The 18,995-nt window shown below is 38.4% G+C and overlaps 1 protein-coding gene across 1 annotated transcript in view; it reads left to right on the forward strand.

The window, feature by feature from the left end:
• LOC140230534 (scavenger receptor cysteine-rich domain-containing protein DMBT1-like) overlaps positions 1-18,995 on the forward strand; it is an 89,069-nt gene that overhangs the window by 21,507 nt on the left and 48,567 nt on the right. Inside the window, exons 7-9 of the mRNA XM_072310676.1 lie at positions 8,789-9,126; positions 11,253-11,557; positions 12,226-12,578. Coding sequence (XP_072166777.1) covers positions 8,789-9,126; positions 11,253-11,557; positions 12,226-12,578 — 996 coding nt within the window. The remainder of the gene's footprint in view (positions 1-8,788; positions 9,127-11,252; positions 11,558-12,225; positions 12,579-18,995) is intronic.

An 18,995-nucleotide genomic window follows, 5' to 3' on the forward strand; every position in this document is an offset into this window, starting at 1 on the left:
ATGTTACGTCGTTTACAAAGTAACAATAATAAAACCCGGCAGCGGTCTCGCGTTCTGGAACGCACGTTAATGGAGCAACTGTACTATACTGTTCAAGGCGTCATATAAGGTGACATTTATTAAATTTTCATAAAGGGTACTGATCGTTTCAATATACTGAAATCTATTCGATAAAAAGTAGTACATGTACAGAAGAATACATTTGATAAAACATTTCCTTCTGTTGATTTATAAGATGTACAAGTTAAGTCATAAAATAGTCTTATATTCATGATAGTACAATTGTACAAATGAATGAACAGTGACAGAAATAATGTATACTTTGCAAGGATGACGAATAGTGTAAACATAGCGGTGGAAAAGAGTGATCATACTAACGCCAGTGAAAATAATGATAATGATAATACATTGTATATGTATCAATGAAGTATCAAGGACACTAGTAGGCCTAATTATCAAAATCATGATAATAACAGCAACTGGCCAGGAGCACAGGCCAGCGTATGGATGTGGTTGAAGGGTTCCGTGTTTGCTTGTTTGTTTCTTTGTTTATTTATTCATTTTTTCCTTTTGGTAAGTCTGTAGATGTTTGCGGAAACTTGAGATTCTATACCAATTTTTATACTGAGGAACTGTATGGCATATCAGCTTTATGTCTTTACACTACAGATCGAAGCAATAGTAAACTACACTATACTTTCTGATTATGTATGTTGACATCTCTTTCCGTTTTTCATATTGTACCTATCTTGTGCTAGTGATTATGTTGGAGATTTATACTACTATTATCTTTATCATACCATGAGACAGTTATTCCTCAGCTACAAACCTCTTCTAAAGAGGATATATTCGTAAACTGAAATAAACTTTTGCATGTATTATACATATAGTTCCCTCTGCAAAGGACAAACATTGTATTTTCTTTTGTCGCTGTCCTAAGGTGTGTATACTTCATGGGGAAATCCATATCTCTGTTTCAGTTTCAGTAAGCTTTATTTCTCCACTTGTACAAAAGAGAAGATAAGTATGACAATGTCGAACATATAATTCACAAGTCATGAAAATATAAACAAAATGTCGCATTATGAATATATAATCATGTGAAATTTTACATAGATATCATTTCAGATCTTATAAGTGTACAGGTGGAGGAGACCGCTATCAATAAGCAAAACGCTTGACTTGGACAACGGCCTCTGAACATAACATGCCTTGTAATAATGTTTTATTCAACTAAAGGAAGGAACGGAACAATTATCTGCTTTCAATGAACGTGCGATAAGTACTTAGTATATAGTATGACAATTTAGATTTCTGCAATACCCACACAAAGATGTATGAATTCTAGCCTGATAGTGCGGGCGGCCTGGCTTCGATGTTTGTTTGTTTGGTGTTTTTTTTTTTTCAGCTGCCAAACAATTACACTGCATGGAGCATGCGTAGTGGAGCGATGTGTTTGATGCGTCTGTCCGTGCCGTGTGTGTCGAAAGGAGATCGAGTTTGCGGATTGAGTGAGGCGTACATCCTGGTATGGCTGAAATGAATTGATGAGTACAGGGTTTGTTAATGGGGAACATTCCCCAAAAGTGTATGTGTTTCAGCGAATGCAGACAAATAGTGGAACACTCAATAGCAGTTTTTAGGAAAGGGGGCAAAAAATTGCGCAAAAGAATTTTAAAATCTAGAAAAATAAAATCAACTTTATAGTTATAATACTGATATGTTTTGATAATTGAATAACTAAATCATCCAATGGCACAATTCGTGCCGTGACTGTAGTTAAAGGTGTTAAGAAAATTTAAACGGTATATCATCTTTGGTAGCCGAAAAATGAAATAAGGTTCTTTATTCCGTTTGGACTGTAAAGGAACATCCAGTGGCGTATCTAGGGGGGGGGGGGGGGGGGGGGGCAAGGGGGGCACGTGCCCCGGGCGCCACTCCTTGGGGGCGCAAAAAAAAAAAAAAAACGAAGAAGAAGAAAACAAAGAAAACACGAAGAAAAAACGAAAAAATAAGAAAAAAGAAAAAAAGAAGAAGAAGAAGAAGAAAAAGAAACTCATCGGAAGGGGGGGGGGGGGCAGAAAACCAAATAAAAAAAAGATAAAAACAAAACATAACGATGACTCGCACAAAATGACAATGTTTATTGTGTTCACACAAGAATTCCATGTTATGTAAGCTGAAATACAGTTTTCGGCTCGCTCGTTGCGCTCGCTCTCTAAATTTTATATAGAAGAAGAAGGTAAGAACAAAATGTGATGATGACGCGGACAAAATGACAATATCTATTGTGTTCACACATGTCATTTTATATTTAGCTGGTAAAATGTTTCACGGAGCAGCGGCTGCAATTTCTTTCGTTCTGAAGCGATCGCCAATTGGATCAAAAGAAGGCGCCAACGGTTTCAAACATACGGGGGGGGGGACGCCAAAAAAATCAAACAAGATAAGAACAAAACGTAATGATGACGTGGAAATATACAAATTTCGGCTCACTCGCTCGTACTAATCTAGAGTATTTCTTCAATTCCTCAGTTTGTTGGTAAAAATCGTTATCTATAAGGCCGTCACTATATCTTGATTAGAATTGTAAGATTTGATAAGCAAAAAATGACAAGACTTCCATGTTTTGTAAGCTGAAATACAAAAATTTTCGGCTCGCTCGCTACGCTCGCTCGCCAAAATTCATCAAAACAAAAAGGAGATAAGAACAAAACGTGATGATGATGACGCGGAAATATACAAATTTCGGCTCACTCGCTCGTACTAATTTAGAGTATTTCTTCAATTCCTCAGTTTGTTGGTAAAAATCGTTATCTATAAGGCCGTCACTATATCTTGATTAGAATTGTAAGATTTGATAAGCAAAAAATGACAAGAGTTCCATGTTTTGTAAGCTGAAATACAAAAATTTTCGGCTCGCTCCCTGCGCTCGCTCGCCAAAATTTATCAAAACAAAAAGGAGATAAGAACAAAACGTTGATGATGACGCGGAAATATACAAATTTAGGCTCACTCGCGCGTACATGGGGGGGGGGGGGGGGCATTTCATGAAGCAATTTGTCAGAATCTATTTCGTCTGACAAACTGTTAAAAGCTACTGAAATCCTTGCTTCTGATTGGCTGAAAGCAAATTTGTCCTACAGGTTGTCGGACAAAATGCTTCATGAAATGCCCCCTGATTTAGAATAGTACTCAGTTTGTTAATATAAATAAATCGTTATCTATAAGGCCGTCACTATCTTGATTAGAATTGTAAGATTTGATAAGCAAAAAATGACAAGAATTCAATGTTTTGTCAGCTGAAATACACAAATTTTCGGCTCGCTCGCTACGCTCGCTCGCCAAAATTTATCAAAATTCATTACATTTGAATCACCCTCAAAAGACCCCTTTTATGGGCTTGAAAAGCATATCATGTGGACTTTGCTTTAAGTCCCTACCGGGATGGGGTTGGGGTGGAACACTAGTTTTTTTTTTCAGAAATGAGGGGCGCAATTTTCGCGCTTGCCCCGGGCGCCGTTTTCCCTAGATACGCCACTGGGAACATCGTAAATGGAATTTGCCAGTTTCGGTCTGACGAACCTTCCGAGTTTAACGAATATCACCCCTCTACATTCACAATGACTTTTTATGCACAACAAATGTGGGCTCACCTACGATGTAAGCTGTCAGCACTTGCGAAGCATGAGTAATTTCCCCAAATCCTAATTGCCTTCAACGCATCAATTCCGTACATGAAATCGAAAAATGTATACAGGAAACATATCCTATGAGTATGTGATCGCACACCCAGAGGGAAAAATGATAGATAATAACTTTTAACAGGTGTATACAACTGCAAACGACTGAATACTTAAAAACAAAGACATATTTTTGGTTTTAACCAAAACGTGATTAAATAGTAAAGACGAACGCGATTTTCTTTAAATTCACATAGCAAGTCATTATCATGTAGGATCACATGAAAGCTAGTTTTAGTCAACACATTATAACATTTTTAAATCAAACAAATTTACAATTCCACTAATCTTTGAAGTCTAATTGAAAAAAAAAATAGGACTACACATTTAGAGGTTACAGTTCGTTATTCCGAAGGTTCGTTATTCCAAACATTCGTTATTCCGAAGGTTCGTTGCCAGGTAACTATCTATTAGGTCGAGAGGGACGTGGTGTGTGAGAACATCTTGTCCAAGGACGCAGGCTGGTTAACGGAATTCGATCTCAGGACTTTCATCTGAATGACAAAAGTCTTATGCACTATGCCACAATGCCGACGCTCCCACCGCCCCCACCCGAACACACACGTTGTCCCAAGACGTGCCGAATATCTTTACTACCAACGAAGATCTAGTTGCAATCGTCACCTTTTTATGTCATATCATATCATGTAGGTGTACAACACCATGCCTTGAGTGAAGGCGCTCTCTATCTTATTAATATAGTTCTTTGTATTGTCCTTTCTTTTCATCATTCCTCTTTCATTTTCTGCTTTTGTTGTTTCTCATGCACATATTGCCCATACCTCCCATTAAAAGAAAAATGAAAAAAAAAATAACTTTAGGGATTATTTGTGACCCTGCATCACAAACCTACAAAAAGTCGCCAGACATGGATTTTTAGTTAAGGGTAGATTCTAAAAGAGCAGACTCTAAGATTTAAAAATGATGTACAACTCAATTCAAATGGACTCCCTAACCTATCTTAATACTAGAAAAAAAGCACACACTCTGGAAAAGTGTGAACTGAGAAAAGAGGCTCTGAAATACAGGGTCTATTCAAGCGCTTAAACTTTACCAAGCCATGCTAGCTGTGCAATGAAAGGACAACACACAAAAACACAACAATGAAGGGATTATCAGATTAACTTGAAATTGGCCATGTTCTATTAACACATTCTGTCCATGATTAATACCAACTTTCAAAGCAGTAGTTTCATCTTTTAAAAAGTTATTAGGCTTGAAAGTGTAGAGTGTGTAAAGGATATCAAGAAATAAAAAGGGGGTTCTAAGACATACCCGATCATTCTATTCTCCCTCATAAAAGGGTTGTAGAAAAACTGCTGAAAACACACTTTCCCATCAGTGTTATGATCCCAAACTAAAGAATAATGTAGAAGGACGGCTCATTAAGAAAATATGACAAACTCAATATTGACTCGGTTGACCATTTCACCTTTTTTGAGTCCTCACGTAAAACCAAGGGGTGCGACTTTTTGTTCTTTTTATGATGCACGGTGATATTTGATTAATATCAACTTGATGATTTCAAGGAAGCAGTGTTGAGAAAAAAAATAGCAAGATCAGAGGTCTCTACACGTGCCAGGCACCCTGAGACGTACTAGTATCCTATTGTGTGATCGTGTCTATGCAGCGTGATGTTTTCACCGCACATGGCTACGACTGAAAAGGGGAATTCCCGTTGGTGATTCCCGTTGGTGCTCGCCAACAATAGACGGTTTACGGCCAGATCGCAGTGTGTTAACGTGCAGACGCTTCCTCGTTCTGTCTCAATGCATGAAAACAACCTCTTCTGAATACATCGAAACCATGCATGTTTATACACAGAAACAAGCAAACGAATTCACTTTCATGTAAAGAGTGGTGTCCTCGAATTCTAAAATGACTCAACGTTTTCGCATTTTGTAGTTACGGATAATCTTATAGCGATAAGACACTGATCCAAAACAGTTAGGACAGTTGCCGTCTCGGTACGTTCACTGAGTGGGATTATTTTCAACGAACTCTATGCAATCGGATTTGTTTTTTTCATGATTTTCCTCACTTTCACCTCTCATCGTTATGATTTGAATGATTAATCAGTTGTGGTTAATGGTGGCGAAATACCGCGGTGGATGCGTCCGTCTTTTTCGAGGACAGTATTATGATTTCCGCAGAACACTATCCATGCAGCCTGCTAAATGACAGTTTTAATGCCATTCTGTAATACAGTGCTGATGGTACAAAGATGTATTGGCAGCTGTGTCAAATGCGCTTATATACAGACAGTAACAATGGAAATGAATAAAAAATAACAAATGGCACAGCCCAATATTACAACGGGGACAGCTCTGAAATGGAAGGTTACCTTTTCATCTCTTTCGATAACAATTCAGTCATTGTGTGTTCCGCACAGCTCCACGAATAACCACTACGTCAGAGCCGCAGTTGCACAGTTGACTGAGCTCGTGGATAATATTCCTCATCGCCATACGTGAAAGTATCAACGTCGCATTTACAACATGGCGTCTCTGCAAAAGGCAGTTTTATTTCTGTCTTGGTTCCTCTTCCTGATCGAGCACACCTTAAGTCGTAAGTCTTGGATTACTCGTGTCCATATTGACAGTGGTTATGTGACTGATCCTCTTTGTCTCTTGTTATCAATGTACTTTTGTCAGAAAATGGCTATATTTATATTGCTTTCTGACTTGGTATTTTATTTTATCTAATTTAGTAATTGGAATTTTACGGCAGGTTTTTGTACCACTGGACAACCACTGGACAATTTGTGGGCAAGAATAAAGCTTTCCCTGATGCCAGTGGAAAACTGTTGTAACAATACAGTCAGAATAGCAATATTTTGGTCGAAATTCTCATGAATATCTTTTTGTCTACATGAGGTCCAAAAGAGCCGCATTCCAGGCAGTAAAGCGTCCTTACACTACAGGCTTTGAAGTATGCACATAAATGTATATGTACGATGTAGGAACATTTGCCACGGATAAGGACAAAGTTTTTCCTGGATATTATGGGGCATGATATACTACGTTTACTTTGTGGGAGGTTAAGTCTCTGATACTGTGTAAAACTATATTTCAGTTGGAATGATTTATGTTCAATTACAGTATTAATCCACTTCCATTTATTTTTTTATTCATTGTTTCCGAGAAAGATCTATTTCATATCGAGTATATTAGCACTCAGTCTATAAAGACTTTCATTTACCTCTCTTTAGGACTATAGCTCAGAATACATTGATATACCCCTACATTTTGGAATTGTTTGAACTCTGAAAAAAAAAACACCCCAATTCATACCTTTCTTTTTTAAACTTTCAAACTAATTTTCTTGTTGAATTCCTAACTGAGGCAGTTTTCTAATTATCAAAACCATAATGAATTTAATGCATACTTTATTTCATCAGCACAGCTTTATCCAGCTGCACTGAACTACCAGATATTCCAGCAACTTTCTTGACCATCCGATTCCACAATATATCACCTTGCAAGGATTACTGTCAGGCTATATGTGCTTGTGATTTTGTATTTGTGTTTTTACGGGGTTTTTTCTGCCCAGTTTGTCCTGTTAATGTCTGTCAGGTTTAGAATACTTTGTAATTTCCTTTTGTAAGTTTTTTTAGCCGACTGTATGAATTGTCCATAGTATGCAAGCTCTGCCTTTTAGTGGACCCCTCACATTGTTTTTTCTCCAGAGCATGGATAATGTAACATGAAAGGTTTGTTTGAAACTAGTATGTATACATGTTTCTTTTTTCATTCGTAATTACCTCTAATTATCATTGTACAGTCAACTGTTGTGTAATCAAGATCATGACCAAAATCATTTTTGTATACAATATATGTTCTGTGGAAGAAGCAAAATGAGACAAATTAGATTAAATAGAACTGAGAATTAGAATTGAGAGTTATACAAAGTCTTCAAAACCTAATTTGTCAAACTCAAGTTTTCCGCAGAGCACAACTGTTTTATGAACTGTAACATTTTTATCCAGTGATGACGGCATTGAAATTTAAAAATGTATATCATTTGAATCGATTGCCCGATTTTCCTCAAACTTTAACTGATATGTTCTATCACCTTCCTCGTTCTTCTAATTCTTTCCCCCAATCCACGTTATATTTGGGTTTGGGCTTCCTATAAAGAAAAGTGTATTACAATACCTTATGTTCAAGTTGAGCTCAATGAATAGTGTGAAATTCAACGAAATCAGAAGTGCGATAAGATAATCATGAAATGTTGAGCTTTCATGTATTTTCCTATTAAGTCATACTGGTAGCAAACAATACAACCAATTTTAATGTCATAATGATACCTTCACTTTACAGTTTCCCATTATTTGTGAAAAAAAAAAAGATCACATTTGTTGTCAACAGTCTGGAAATTACAATCGCCCCCTCCCACCCCCGCAAAGAGTAATCGATGCCATAGGTTTCTTCAAGACAATGATTTGGTTTGAAGGATTCGACTTATACCTATACTGTATTCATGTTACAAAACAAGGAATTTAGTGATAATCTGTGTACAGGTGAATAGGAGACTAGTGAGGTAGTGACGTCATTTCCTCATCCAATGTGCATTAATGAGGTGGTTCCTAATATCACTGTCTTTATTTGTTACTTGAAAGTAAATATATGCAACCTTTATGTTTTCATATAACTATTTCGTGTTTAAATCCGATTTGCAATACTTAATTACGTTTTACATCTGGCGTGGAGTCGAACTGCACTCAATTGAAAAAAGATACAATTTGGATTAAGTGAAGTGTAGTGAAGAAATACATACTTGTTGCACCTATTTTATATATTGCATGAGTAAATGCAGTCCTAGAATATCGTGACAGGAGACATACCGCGATATATGAAAAACGTCTTTTGAGCGTCCTTTATCTCCAGGATAATAGAACTTAACAAAAAAAAAACAAAACGGTGGTATTTTCAGTGTATTGTCCTTTACACTTATGTGAATCTATTATGAAAGAGTTTCTCATTAAAATAAGGAATCTTGCTTGGTTCAATGATAAATCTAATCTTCAAAATTCTCTCATAGAGAGTCGGGGTGACGTACGACTTTCAGACGGTGATGCACCTTGGAATGGACGAGTCGAGATCTATGATGGAGACGATTGGGGAACTGTCTGTGACGATGACTGGGATGATGACGATGCCGAGGTCGTGTGTCGACAGCTCGGCTATAGTATTACAGATGCCACGGCTTTGATCTCAGCGTACTACGGTCGTGGCAGTGGGTCGATTTTCTTGGATAATGTGGATTGTTACGGCTCAGAGTCTCTGCTCACAAGTTGTACACATAATGGCTGGGGATCTCATAACTGTGGACACCATGAAGATGCAGCTGTTGACTGTGGTAGGCAGAATGTTGGCCCTTTGTCATATTCGTGTAATTGAACAACAGGAGCAACATACACATAGGCGCCGGAAGTGGGGGGGGGGGGCAGGGGGGGGGGCAAAACGCATTTTTGCCCCCCCCCCCCCAAAAAAAAAGCCCCCCCCAAAAAAAAAAAAAAATATATATATGTATATAAAAAATAAAAAATGAATAAATAAACAAATAAATAAAAATAGATAAAATAAGATAGATATGTACATAATGAATAAAACGCGAAAAAACATAGCTACAAACGGCAGTTTTTGGATTGTAAAATGTCAAAATTTCCAAGCTCGCTCGCTCCGCTCGCTCGCATTCAATCGCTATGCCATTCTCCTAATGTTGCTGCTAGTAATTGCCAGCAGTTGCGCCTGGGCCGCCCCCCCCCCTTAATTTCCAAAGCTAAATAATATATATATATATATATATATATATAATATATATATATAGCTACAAACGGCAGTTTGGGGACTGTAAAATGTCAAAATTAATGGTCAAATTTATTCGTTATGCCATTTTCCTAACGTTGCAGCAAATAATTGCCAGCAGTTGAGCCCGGTGCGCCTCCCCCTTAATTTCCAAAGCGAAAAACATAGCTACAACGGCAGTTTTTGGATTGTAGAATGTCAAAATTTTCAAGCTCGCTCGCTTCGCTTGCTCGCATTGAATCATAATGCCATTCTCCTAATGTTGCAGCCAGTAATTGCCAGCAGTTGCGCCCGATGCGCCCCCATTAATTTCCAAAGCGAAAGATAATATAGCTACAAACGCCATTTTCGGGACTGTAGAATATCAAAATTTTCAAGCTCGCTCGCTTCGCTCGCTCGCATTGAATGGTTATGCCATTCTCCTAATGTTGCAGCCAGTAATTGCCAGCAGTTGCGCCCGATGCCCCCCCCCCCCCCCTTAGTTTCCAAAGCGAAAGATATAGCTACAAACGGCAGTTTTGGGACTGTAAAATGTCAAAATTTTCAAGCTCTCTCGCTCCGCTCGCTCGCATTTTATTGTTATGCAATTCTCCTGATGTTGCTGACAGTATATAATTTGTCGTTTCACACCGTCATTCCATAATCATGTAAGGAAAACTTACAATGTTGCTCAATGACTGCGTTGTTGAATGTACCACATTCCATAATGTATTGTAGTCCCATTATTGCGCACGCACACACGCACATGCATACACACCGTCAAAATTACTTTTCCACAAGGTGCCCACCCCAATGTTTCGACCCACCGTACGCCACTTTACATATATAAACACACACACACATACACACACACATATATGTATATATATATATATATATATATATATATATATACATATAGATGTGTGTGTGTGTGTGTGCGTGTGTATGTGTATATTGTGTAACATTATGTATGGTCTATCGTGAGCCCCCTCCAATATTTGCCCCCCCCCCCCAATCCAAAACTGCTTCCGGCGCGCCTGCCCATCCACACTACTTCCTCCACAGCCAGTGGGGTGAAATACATTGCATTAAGTATGCATTGAATCAATATGTGAGGCTTTATACTTCTAAAATGTCTACATTACCAGTATTACAGATGCGCTACAGCATGAACAATTTCTTAGTTGAGGGAAACTATGTTACTTATATTATATTGATGAGTTTGATCCCTGACTTTGTTTTGTTAGTTTAGTTTGTTTTGTTTCGTTTTGTTTTGTTTTGCGATCGCTATTGATGTATTCCCAACGGGATAAAAAAGGTAATGGACAATATTTAGATGGTAGAGCCCATAATGTTTTCATGCATACTGTGAGTCTGGACAAAAAACAAAAATAGAGTAAAGATAAGTTCCTATAGTTATTGATTATACAGTCAAGCGCTTCCTCATCGGACAAAATGGGGTCAGGACAATAATCGTTTTCTCGTATACAGATGGAATCAAATCAATGAAACACGGGCATCAGTTCTGTGTTTACGCAACCTCCAGTTTTAGCCCTCATTATTATTTTCTCTCTCTCTCTTTTTGGCCGTCAAATGAAGTAGTTATACCTTATTCGTATTGTGGCATAACGAATAAAGATATTACAATAATCAATTTGTTTGAATCCATGTCGAAAACTGTTACAGATGGACTTGGTTTCACCTCCTCCCTAAGGAGCATCCGCCTTGTGGGAGGAAGCTCGTACTACGAGGGTCGTGTTGAGATCTATCACGATGGAGATTGGGGCACGGTGTGCGATGACGAATGGGATGACGATGATGCCCGGGTCGTCTGCAGACAGCTCGGATATTCCACAAGCTACGCACAGGCTATGACCAGAGCAACGTACGGAGAAGGATCGGGATCCATTCTACTTGACAACGTTGGCTGTGACGGCTGGGAGTCGAGTCTAGCTAGCTGTTCTTCAGATGGATGGTACAGCCATAACTGTGGCCACCACGAGGATGCAGGTGTAAGATGTGGTGAGACTATGCGATTATTTTCTTAACGTGCGAAGTAAAGAGTGTGTTCACTTTAACTAACGAGTATCGTAAGCAACAAAAATTGAAGAACTTTCATCTAACATTTCAAGGGAAAAATTCACTCTGCTCATAATCAAAACATTTCAATGGCATCATCATCGTTCATGTGGGGAAACAGGAGTTTTGATTTTGATTTGCAAAGTACATTCTAGAGACGTCCTTATCTATATACGTACATAAACATTCATAGAAATTATAGATATTCTTTCATTTCTGAAACTGTTTTACCCACAAGTGTTATACACTATTGTTATTTGGCTGCTAAACAACATTACTGCGCTGTCAAATATTCAGATACCCTTCGGAACCTCTGCCTTGTTTAGTCAAGGAATGTAAACGTCCATGTTGCCATGGGGCGGCGAACAAAACTATAAAAAGAAAATCATACCAAATGTCATTGAAAAACTGTGCGTTATTCCAAGCAGTATTGCACTATGTTCTTTTCTTGAATATATTACTGTCTTTAGATTTACGTTTGTTATTGCGAAAATACTTACATTTTTTTTTTTTGTGCATTACGCCGGTCCCTGGAGTATGTTTGACTACATGCATAGTAAATGCAGTAAACGAACATTTTTCAAGAGTGAAATTAATCTTTCTCTAATCAGCGTGGTATGACGTCTCCACATATTCACCCCCCTGGAACTATGTCCGCCTTGTGGGAGGGAGCTCGTACTACGAGGGTCGTGTTGAGATATTTCACAATGGAGACTGGGGCACTGTGTGCGATGATAACTGGGATGACGATGATGCCCGGGTCGTCTGCGGACAACTCGGATATTCCACAAGCGACGCACGGGCTGTGAGTGGAGGGACGTACGGACAAGGATCAGGATCCATTCTACTTGACAACGTTGAATGTGACGGCTGGGAGTCGAGTCTAGCTAGCTGCTCTTCTAATGGATGGTACAGCCATAATTGTGGCCACAGCGAGGATGCAGGAGTAAGATGTGGTAAGTTTGTAAATGTCTGCCGTTTGTTTTAATGTCGAGAACTATTAAGTTTTTCACTACATTGTAGTTATTTTCTATGTATAATACTTTATTTCCTTTGCAAATGAAAGCATGTGATAAACGATCCTAGGTAACTACCTGCCAACAGGCAGGTAAGTACAAGGAAAGAAATATAATGGGCCCTGTCCATCGCACTACAGTTGACAGTTACACAATACATGTATGTACATTTGCACACAAACATAATACATTTGAACAGCTGTTTCAGGACGGAAAAAAAAAGATAAAAAGTGAACTTATATCAACATAAATTTAACCTAATAAACAAAAGAATAACTCTAATCAATCGTTCAATCATACGAATCTACCGAAATTCACTACCAATAAATTACATTAAATCCACCCAATATAATCATAATTATTTCATATCCGATATTATAGGGAAAAAAGACCGGAAGACATATGTATACATATACATATAGATCCCATAGATACACATATTCAGCAATACAAAAGGGCAAAATCGGAATGAACATAACCGGCCCGTAAATAATCACCGTATATAAACATAACATATGATATGCATGTAGTATTCCTCTCAACTCCCTGGTATAATTCAAAACTACACTTATTACAGGTAACGTTATTCTATGAAACACTCAAAAAAATATAAAATCTACTTATGTATCATACAATGAACTCCCGCCATAACTCAATCCCCGGGACCACCATCCGTGAAGCACCCGTCTTCAATAAGTACCGAAATGCAAAAGTAATCCTAATACAAACTCTCAGTAAATGAAACATGAATTTCAAGTCCAATAAAACGCAAATAGGCAAATACCATGACAAAATACTCTTATTTTGCCTCACTCTCTATCATTGTTCGTAACAGATGGTGAGTCTTCAGGGCCCGTTACATCTCCTCGGGTGATTGGATCTATGACTTTTATGGCAGTCGCTCTCTTCATCGTCCTAGTCATCGCTATTGGGGCTGTGTGTGGAGTGGGTTGCAGCAAGAAACAAATAACACCACATTCAACATCAGCAGGTAATGTTCCCCTCACCGTCGTCAACCCTACAACCCCTGCCATCAGTCAACCATCACCACCAGGCAACCTTTCACCACCGCAGGATGTGAACTCCCTGCCCATCCTGCCACCAGCTACAGCGCCACCACCGATGTCCCCCGCGTCAGGGTCTGGTCCTGGAGTCGCCTCTGCACTGCCTCCCACAGCCATGGAATCAGCGTGGTGCTCACCTACCAGCGTTCCTGATGGCGAGCCAGAGGTTCAGCCAGCTACTGGTTTGCCGCCTGTACATCCACCGAGTTATTCCACCTATCCCATAAAGCAATAAACTACAGAGTGTTTGCAAACAACTCCAGCTTTGTTGACGCTTTTTATCCATTTGATTGTCTGCAGGCTGTAAGCATTGAGCTAGTAATGATATCAAATTTTCGTCGACAAAACTGGTAAATTTCAAAGTAGATTGTTGGTAGTTATCAAACTGACATGTCATACGAACAATTACATGTTACAACTGTTTTGATATCCGCTACACTTTCAGTCTTGAAATATGAGCTTTTGTAACGGTCAAGGCTTTTGTTTTGTTACTTGCTTATTTGTTTACTTCTTAGTTTGTTTTGGGGTTTGCTATTTCTAGAAAAATTTATACAAAATCAAAGCCTCAAATTGACTTCGTTGCTGTGTTTGATGTCCAGTTTCTGTTAGCAATAAATCTTCATTCATGACGATGCTTATTGACAGGTAACTTTTTGCTCGATTCATGAATAATTAGCAATGGCTTAAAGTATGGTAATTTGTGTTACTTCGTTGTTGCTGTTTTTTAATATCACTTGAAGTAGCTTGTAGTGAAAGGCTTCATGCAAAACTCTTCATCTTCATCTTTAACTTTATTAAAAACAAAGCATTTATCAAGATTACATGAATCACATATCCAAAAATTTACTTGCGTTAAACATAAACGGTTTAAGGGCCCCAAAAGAAGCAAGGCTTGTGAGCGGGGTCCTATACAAAGCACAAGTAGGTTGGGGTTAGAAATAGATTACAGTATTTGATATTAATTGTTTGGCATACATGGAAAGCCTAGGTATCTAGGTAGGTCTGTACAAAGCAAGAATGTGGTTCATAATCCTTCTCCATGATCTTTGCAACTCTTCTTATGACTGGGATTAATATCTAAGCTGTGTGTGGTGTCTTTGTAGCCTCCCAGCCCGAGCAAACCCATGAAATTATAATGATTGTACATAGACTTGTTTTTATTTCATTAATTCACTTGTCATTTAAGCAGCTTGCCGTTAAAAGTACAATGATAAGTGCAAATGGGTAGAACTTTGGAAATTGTTTCTGTTTTCTCAGACTAAGTGTTTCCATGCTTTTTGCTGAACGGTTAAACATTAAGCTTAGTGTTGACTCTTTTTTTTAAACAAATGAGTGAAACGTTAAGAGATTACAGTTGATTTTGAAAATACGGTATACATGTGAAGACTGCATTATCAAGGAAAATGTGCATAACGATACGTATGTTTTTTTAAGTACTGTACCAACGTGTGTACCGATGCATTTTTCCTCTTTTTTTTCTGACAGAGAAGACATCACTTCACAGGGTTGTTAATTCTAATTTTGGTACTTTTGCAAAGAGGAATGCGGTGGAATGTCGTGAACGTGCGCGCGCAAGAATTGCGGTGTTCTGAAATAGTGTGTACTATTTGTTTAGCTATATAGTAGTACTCATTACTACTACTTTAAACAGGGGCGGATCCAGGAATCCCGTAAAGGAGGTGGGGGCGCTCGCAAATAAATACATAAATAGATAAATAAATATTTCTGGTGCCACTTCGATGTTTAATCAGCTGACGAGCAAAAGCAAACAAACAAACAAACCACAAAACAAAAACAAAAAAGGGCTTCAGCGCAATTTTCTGGTGCCACTACAATCGCAAAGCCCGATGCTCCCTCCCCCCCCCCCCCCCTCCACTCCCGATCCGCCACTGCTTTAAAGGTCATTCTGCTCACTGTTCCTTTCCTCGGTATTCTTGAAATTCTTTAAGCATTTTGAGGACAGCGCAGCATGTCGAGATTTTTACAAAAGTGATATGAAAACTGACTATTTATGGGCCTATATATGTATATATATATATATATATATATATATATATATATATATATATATATGTATATCATATATACAGTCAAACCTGTCTTAGCGGCCACCTCTCTATAGCGGCCACTGAAAAATCCCCCGAACGAAATTTCTGTATTATGGACCCTTTATATAGCGGCCACCTGCCTAACGCGGCCAGCGGCCACTCATTTTGTATCCCGTGGTGAATATCTACCTACGTATAGCGGCCACAAATATTTAGCTGAACCGTTAAATCAGCCATGAGTACGATGTCTTCTACGTTCATTGCGTGATTTCTACCGAGTCCTAGCCCAGTCATAATCACACAGACAAGATTGACAAAATTAATGTAGCTCTTTGCCACGAAAACCCGTCTTACCATTAACTTGTCATGACTAGATTAGATCTAGGCTTCAGTAATGTCGCCCTGAATAGATGCTGCAAAGGCAAAGACAACTCCTAATAACATCTTAGAATTTCACCAAAATGCCGACTAATAATAGTGTTGAAGTCCCTTTGAATAAGGACAATAATAAAAAAAAAATATGGTACTTGTCTGGGTATTATTTGTTGTTTACGTAATCTACACATTATCAATCTCCATCGAACTCAGCACTCGTAAACCCCATTCATGCAAACCGGTGTGAACCACAGAACTTACTCAGGCCCGAAATATTATTTTTAACATCAAAAGAACAGAAGCAGGCAAAAAAAAAAAAAAAAAAAAAAATATATATATATATATATATATATATATATATATATATATATATATATATCTGAAGTGAATTGTACAACGAAAATCCCCGTAATAGCATTACTGCACATGCAAACTTATTTGCTGGTTGTTGTTGATTTTTAAGAATAACATGCAGTATTTTCTGCTATTATTAAATGCAAGTATTGAAATTCAAAATGGCCGCTAACCTGTCTTTCGCGACCACCTGTCTATAGCCACTTTTGTTGTTTCCCTTGGATGGCCGCTATAGACAGGTTTGACTGTATGAATATATGAAGTTTGTTTGCAAAAACCGATAAGTCCATTTTTGAAGATTTTGAAGTACAATTTGTGTCATAAAGTACAAAATAATACCTTTTAAATGATATATTGGTCACTACATATAAAGGTACATTTCTGAAATTATGGTCAAAAGAAGCCAATTTTTTCTTATTAATCTCTTTATTTTTCTTGACCTTTAATCGCAAATATCTCCATTTGGCAAATATGGACTTATCGGTTTTTGCAAACAAACTCTTCATATATATATATATATATATATTCAATCTTTCTTCTTCGGCTGCATTTATTCCGTGTTTACCTTCAGAATGCAGAATGCATTTCGATGCATTTGCGTATGATTTTGTGACGTATAACACAATAAAGATATACCATTGTCATCTGTCATCTTGTGTAAGCGATGTAGTTTTGCTTTAGTCCAGGATTGGGATGACGATGATGCCCGGGTCGTTTGCAGACAACTCGGATATTCCACAAGCAGTGGTGTATATATACAGGTACTCAGACCTGAGGGTATATAATTTGTGACCGAGCGAGGCGATAACAATGTAAGTTGGAACAAGCACAGAAATATACTCACACACACACACACACACACATACACACACACACACGCACACACACACTCACACACACACACACACACACACACACGCACACACACACACTCGCACACACACACACACACACACACACATACAATGTATATATATATATATATATATATATATATATATATATATACCTGTATAATACATAATATAAAATACACGTGTGTATAATATATAATTACGCATACACATAGCCGTACGCAGAAAAGTAGCAGGAATAATTTTGCCATAGTCTGAGTTTGTGCTTGCCAGATCTCGTTATATGTGGGGAGTTTCACGCAAACACAACATACTGCTTAAATGCAGTGGTAGAAATTATGGGTTCTTCGATACGTGGGGCATGGTTATGGCTTTTTCCAACGCACATTAAGTCTGTCTAATTTAAGTACAGAGTACAAATTTTGTGAAGGGAACAGACAGTCCACATTCAATGCAATCCGAAGTGCCCGATTTTGTAATACATGTACTTGCAACTCATTAAGACGAGATTTGTATGTATTTGCTCAAACTATACTGCCAGACTGCAGTAATCAAAACGGGACTGAATGATTGATTTATTAAAAAAAAATAAATGATGCAGTGCGTTTTACAATATACACTTAATGATATCAATGCTTTTTCCAAGATAAATTCTCAACAATTACTACACCTTAAGGCCCGGTCCCACTGGCCGACGGACACAAAGCGTATGCAGAAAGGACACAGCGGACGAGCAAAATTTCGGGGATGGCTTCATCCGCTTTCATCCGCTCCAGAAATTGACAAAATTGGCGAAAATTGGCGGTAACAGAACGGAAATAGAACGGACGTGGGTAGTATGTAGCGGGGATGTTAAACGGATGTTCATCGGAAGCCTAGCGGATGAAAGCGGATGGAAGGGGATGACAGCTCCGAAGGGGTTACCGGAGATAATTGCGAAACGGACGCATAGCGGAAAAAGCGGATGCAGAGTGGATGCAGAGCGAATGCAGAGCGGATGCAGAGCGGATGCTTTCGAAATGCTTTATATACGAGATGCATACGCTTACATCCTTTCTATTTCCGTGCTATTAACGATGTAAAGACGTTCCATGTACCATATCTTTCCTCCCTCTTTCCGTTTTTAGCTGCAGCGGATGTGAGTTGCGAGGATGCCCAGAGGATGCAGAGAGGATGCAGCGGATGTTTAAGGGATGCCGCACGGACATACAACGTTTGTTGCTCGTATGTCGCGGATTTACATCGTACACAGCGGAAAGTTCATCCGTTCTAAAAGTTTTAAGCAGCTTAAAACATTTTGCGCGGATGAAATCACAGTGGACGGATGCTCGATGGATAGAGCGGATGAAACACGTATGCGATGGGTACACAGCGGATTCGTATAGCGTTTTCCAACGGATGGCAAGATTTTTTGTACGCTTAACATCCTCTTTGCATCCGTAAGTGCAGTGGGACCGGGCCTTAAGCATTTACAACAATCATTTCTCTTTATTTCATTATGATCTATCTAATCATTACAACCATTAATTACCATTTGATTTTTTTTTCAAACGCTTTTATGTGCCAAATAAAAAATACTTAACGTTTCTTTGAGTTCACGGCGAGTTTATTTTCCTTAAATCAGCTTGATAACTTAGTCAAGTAAGTATTTAATGTCCTGGTAATGTCAG

The sequence above is a fragment of the Diadema setosum genome, chromosome 7 (genome assembly GCF_964275005.1).
Source record: "Diadema setosum chromosome 7, eeDiaSeto1, whole genome shotgun sequence".
In the NCBI taxonomy this organism is placed as follows: Eukaryota; Metazoa; Echinodermata; class Echinoidea; order Diadematoida; family Diadematidae; genus Diadema; species Diadema setosum.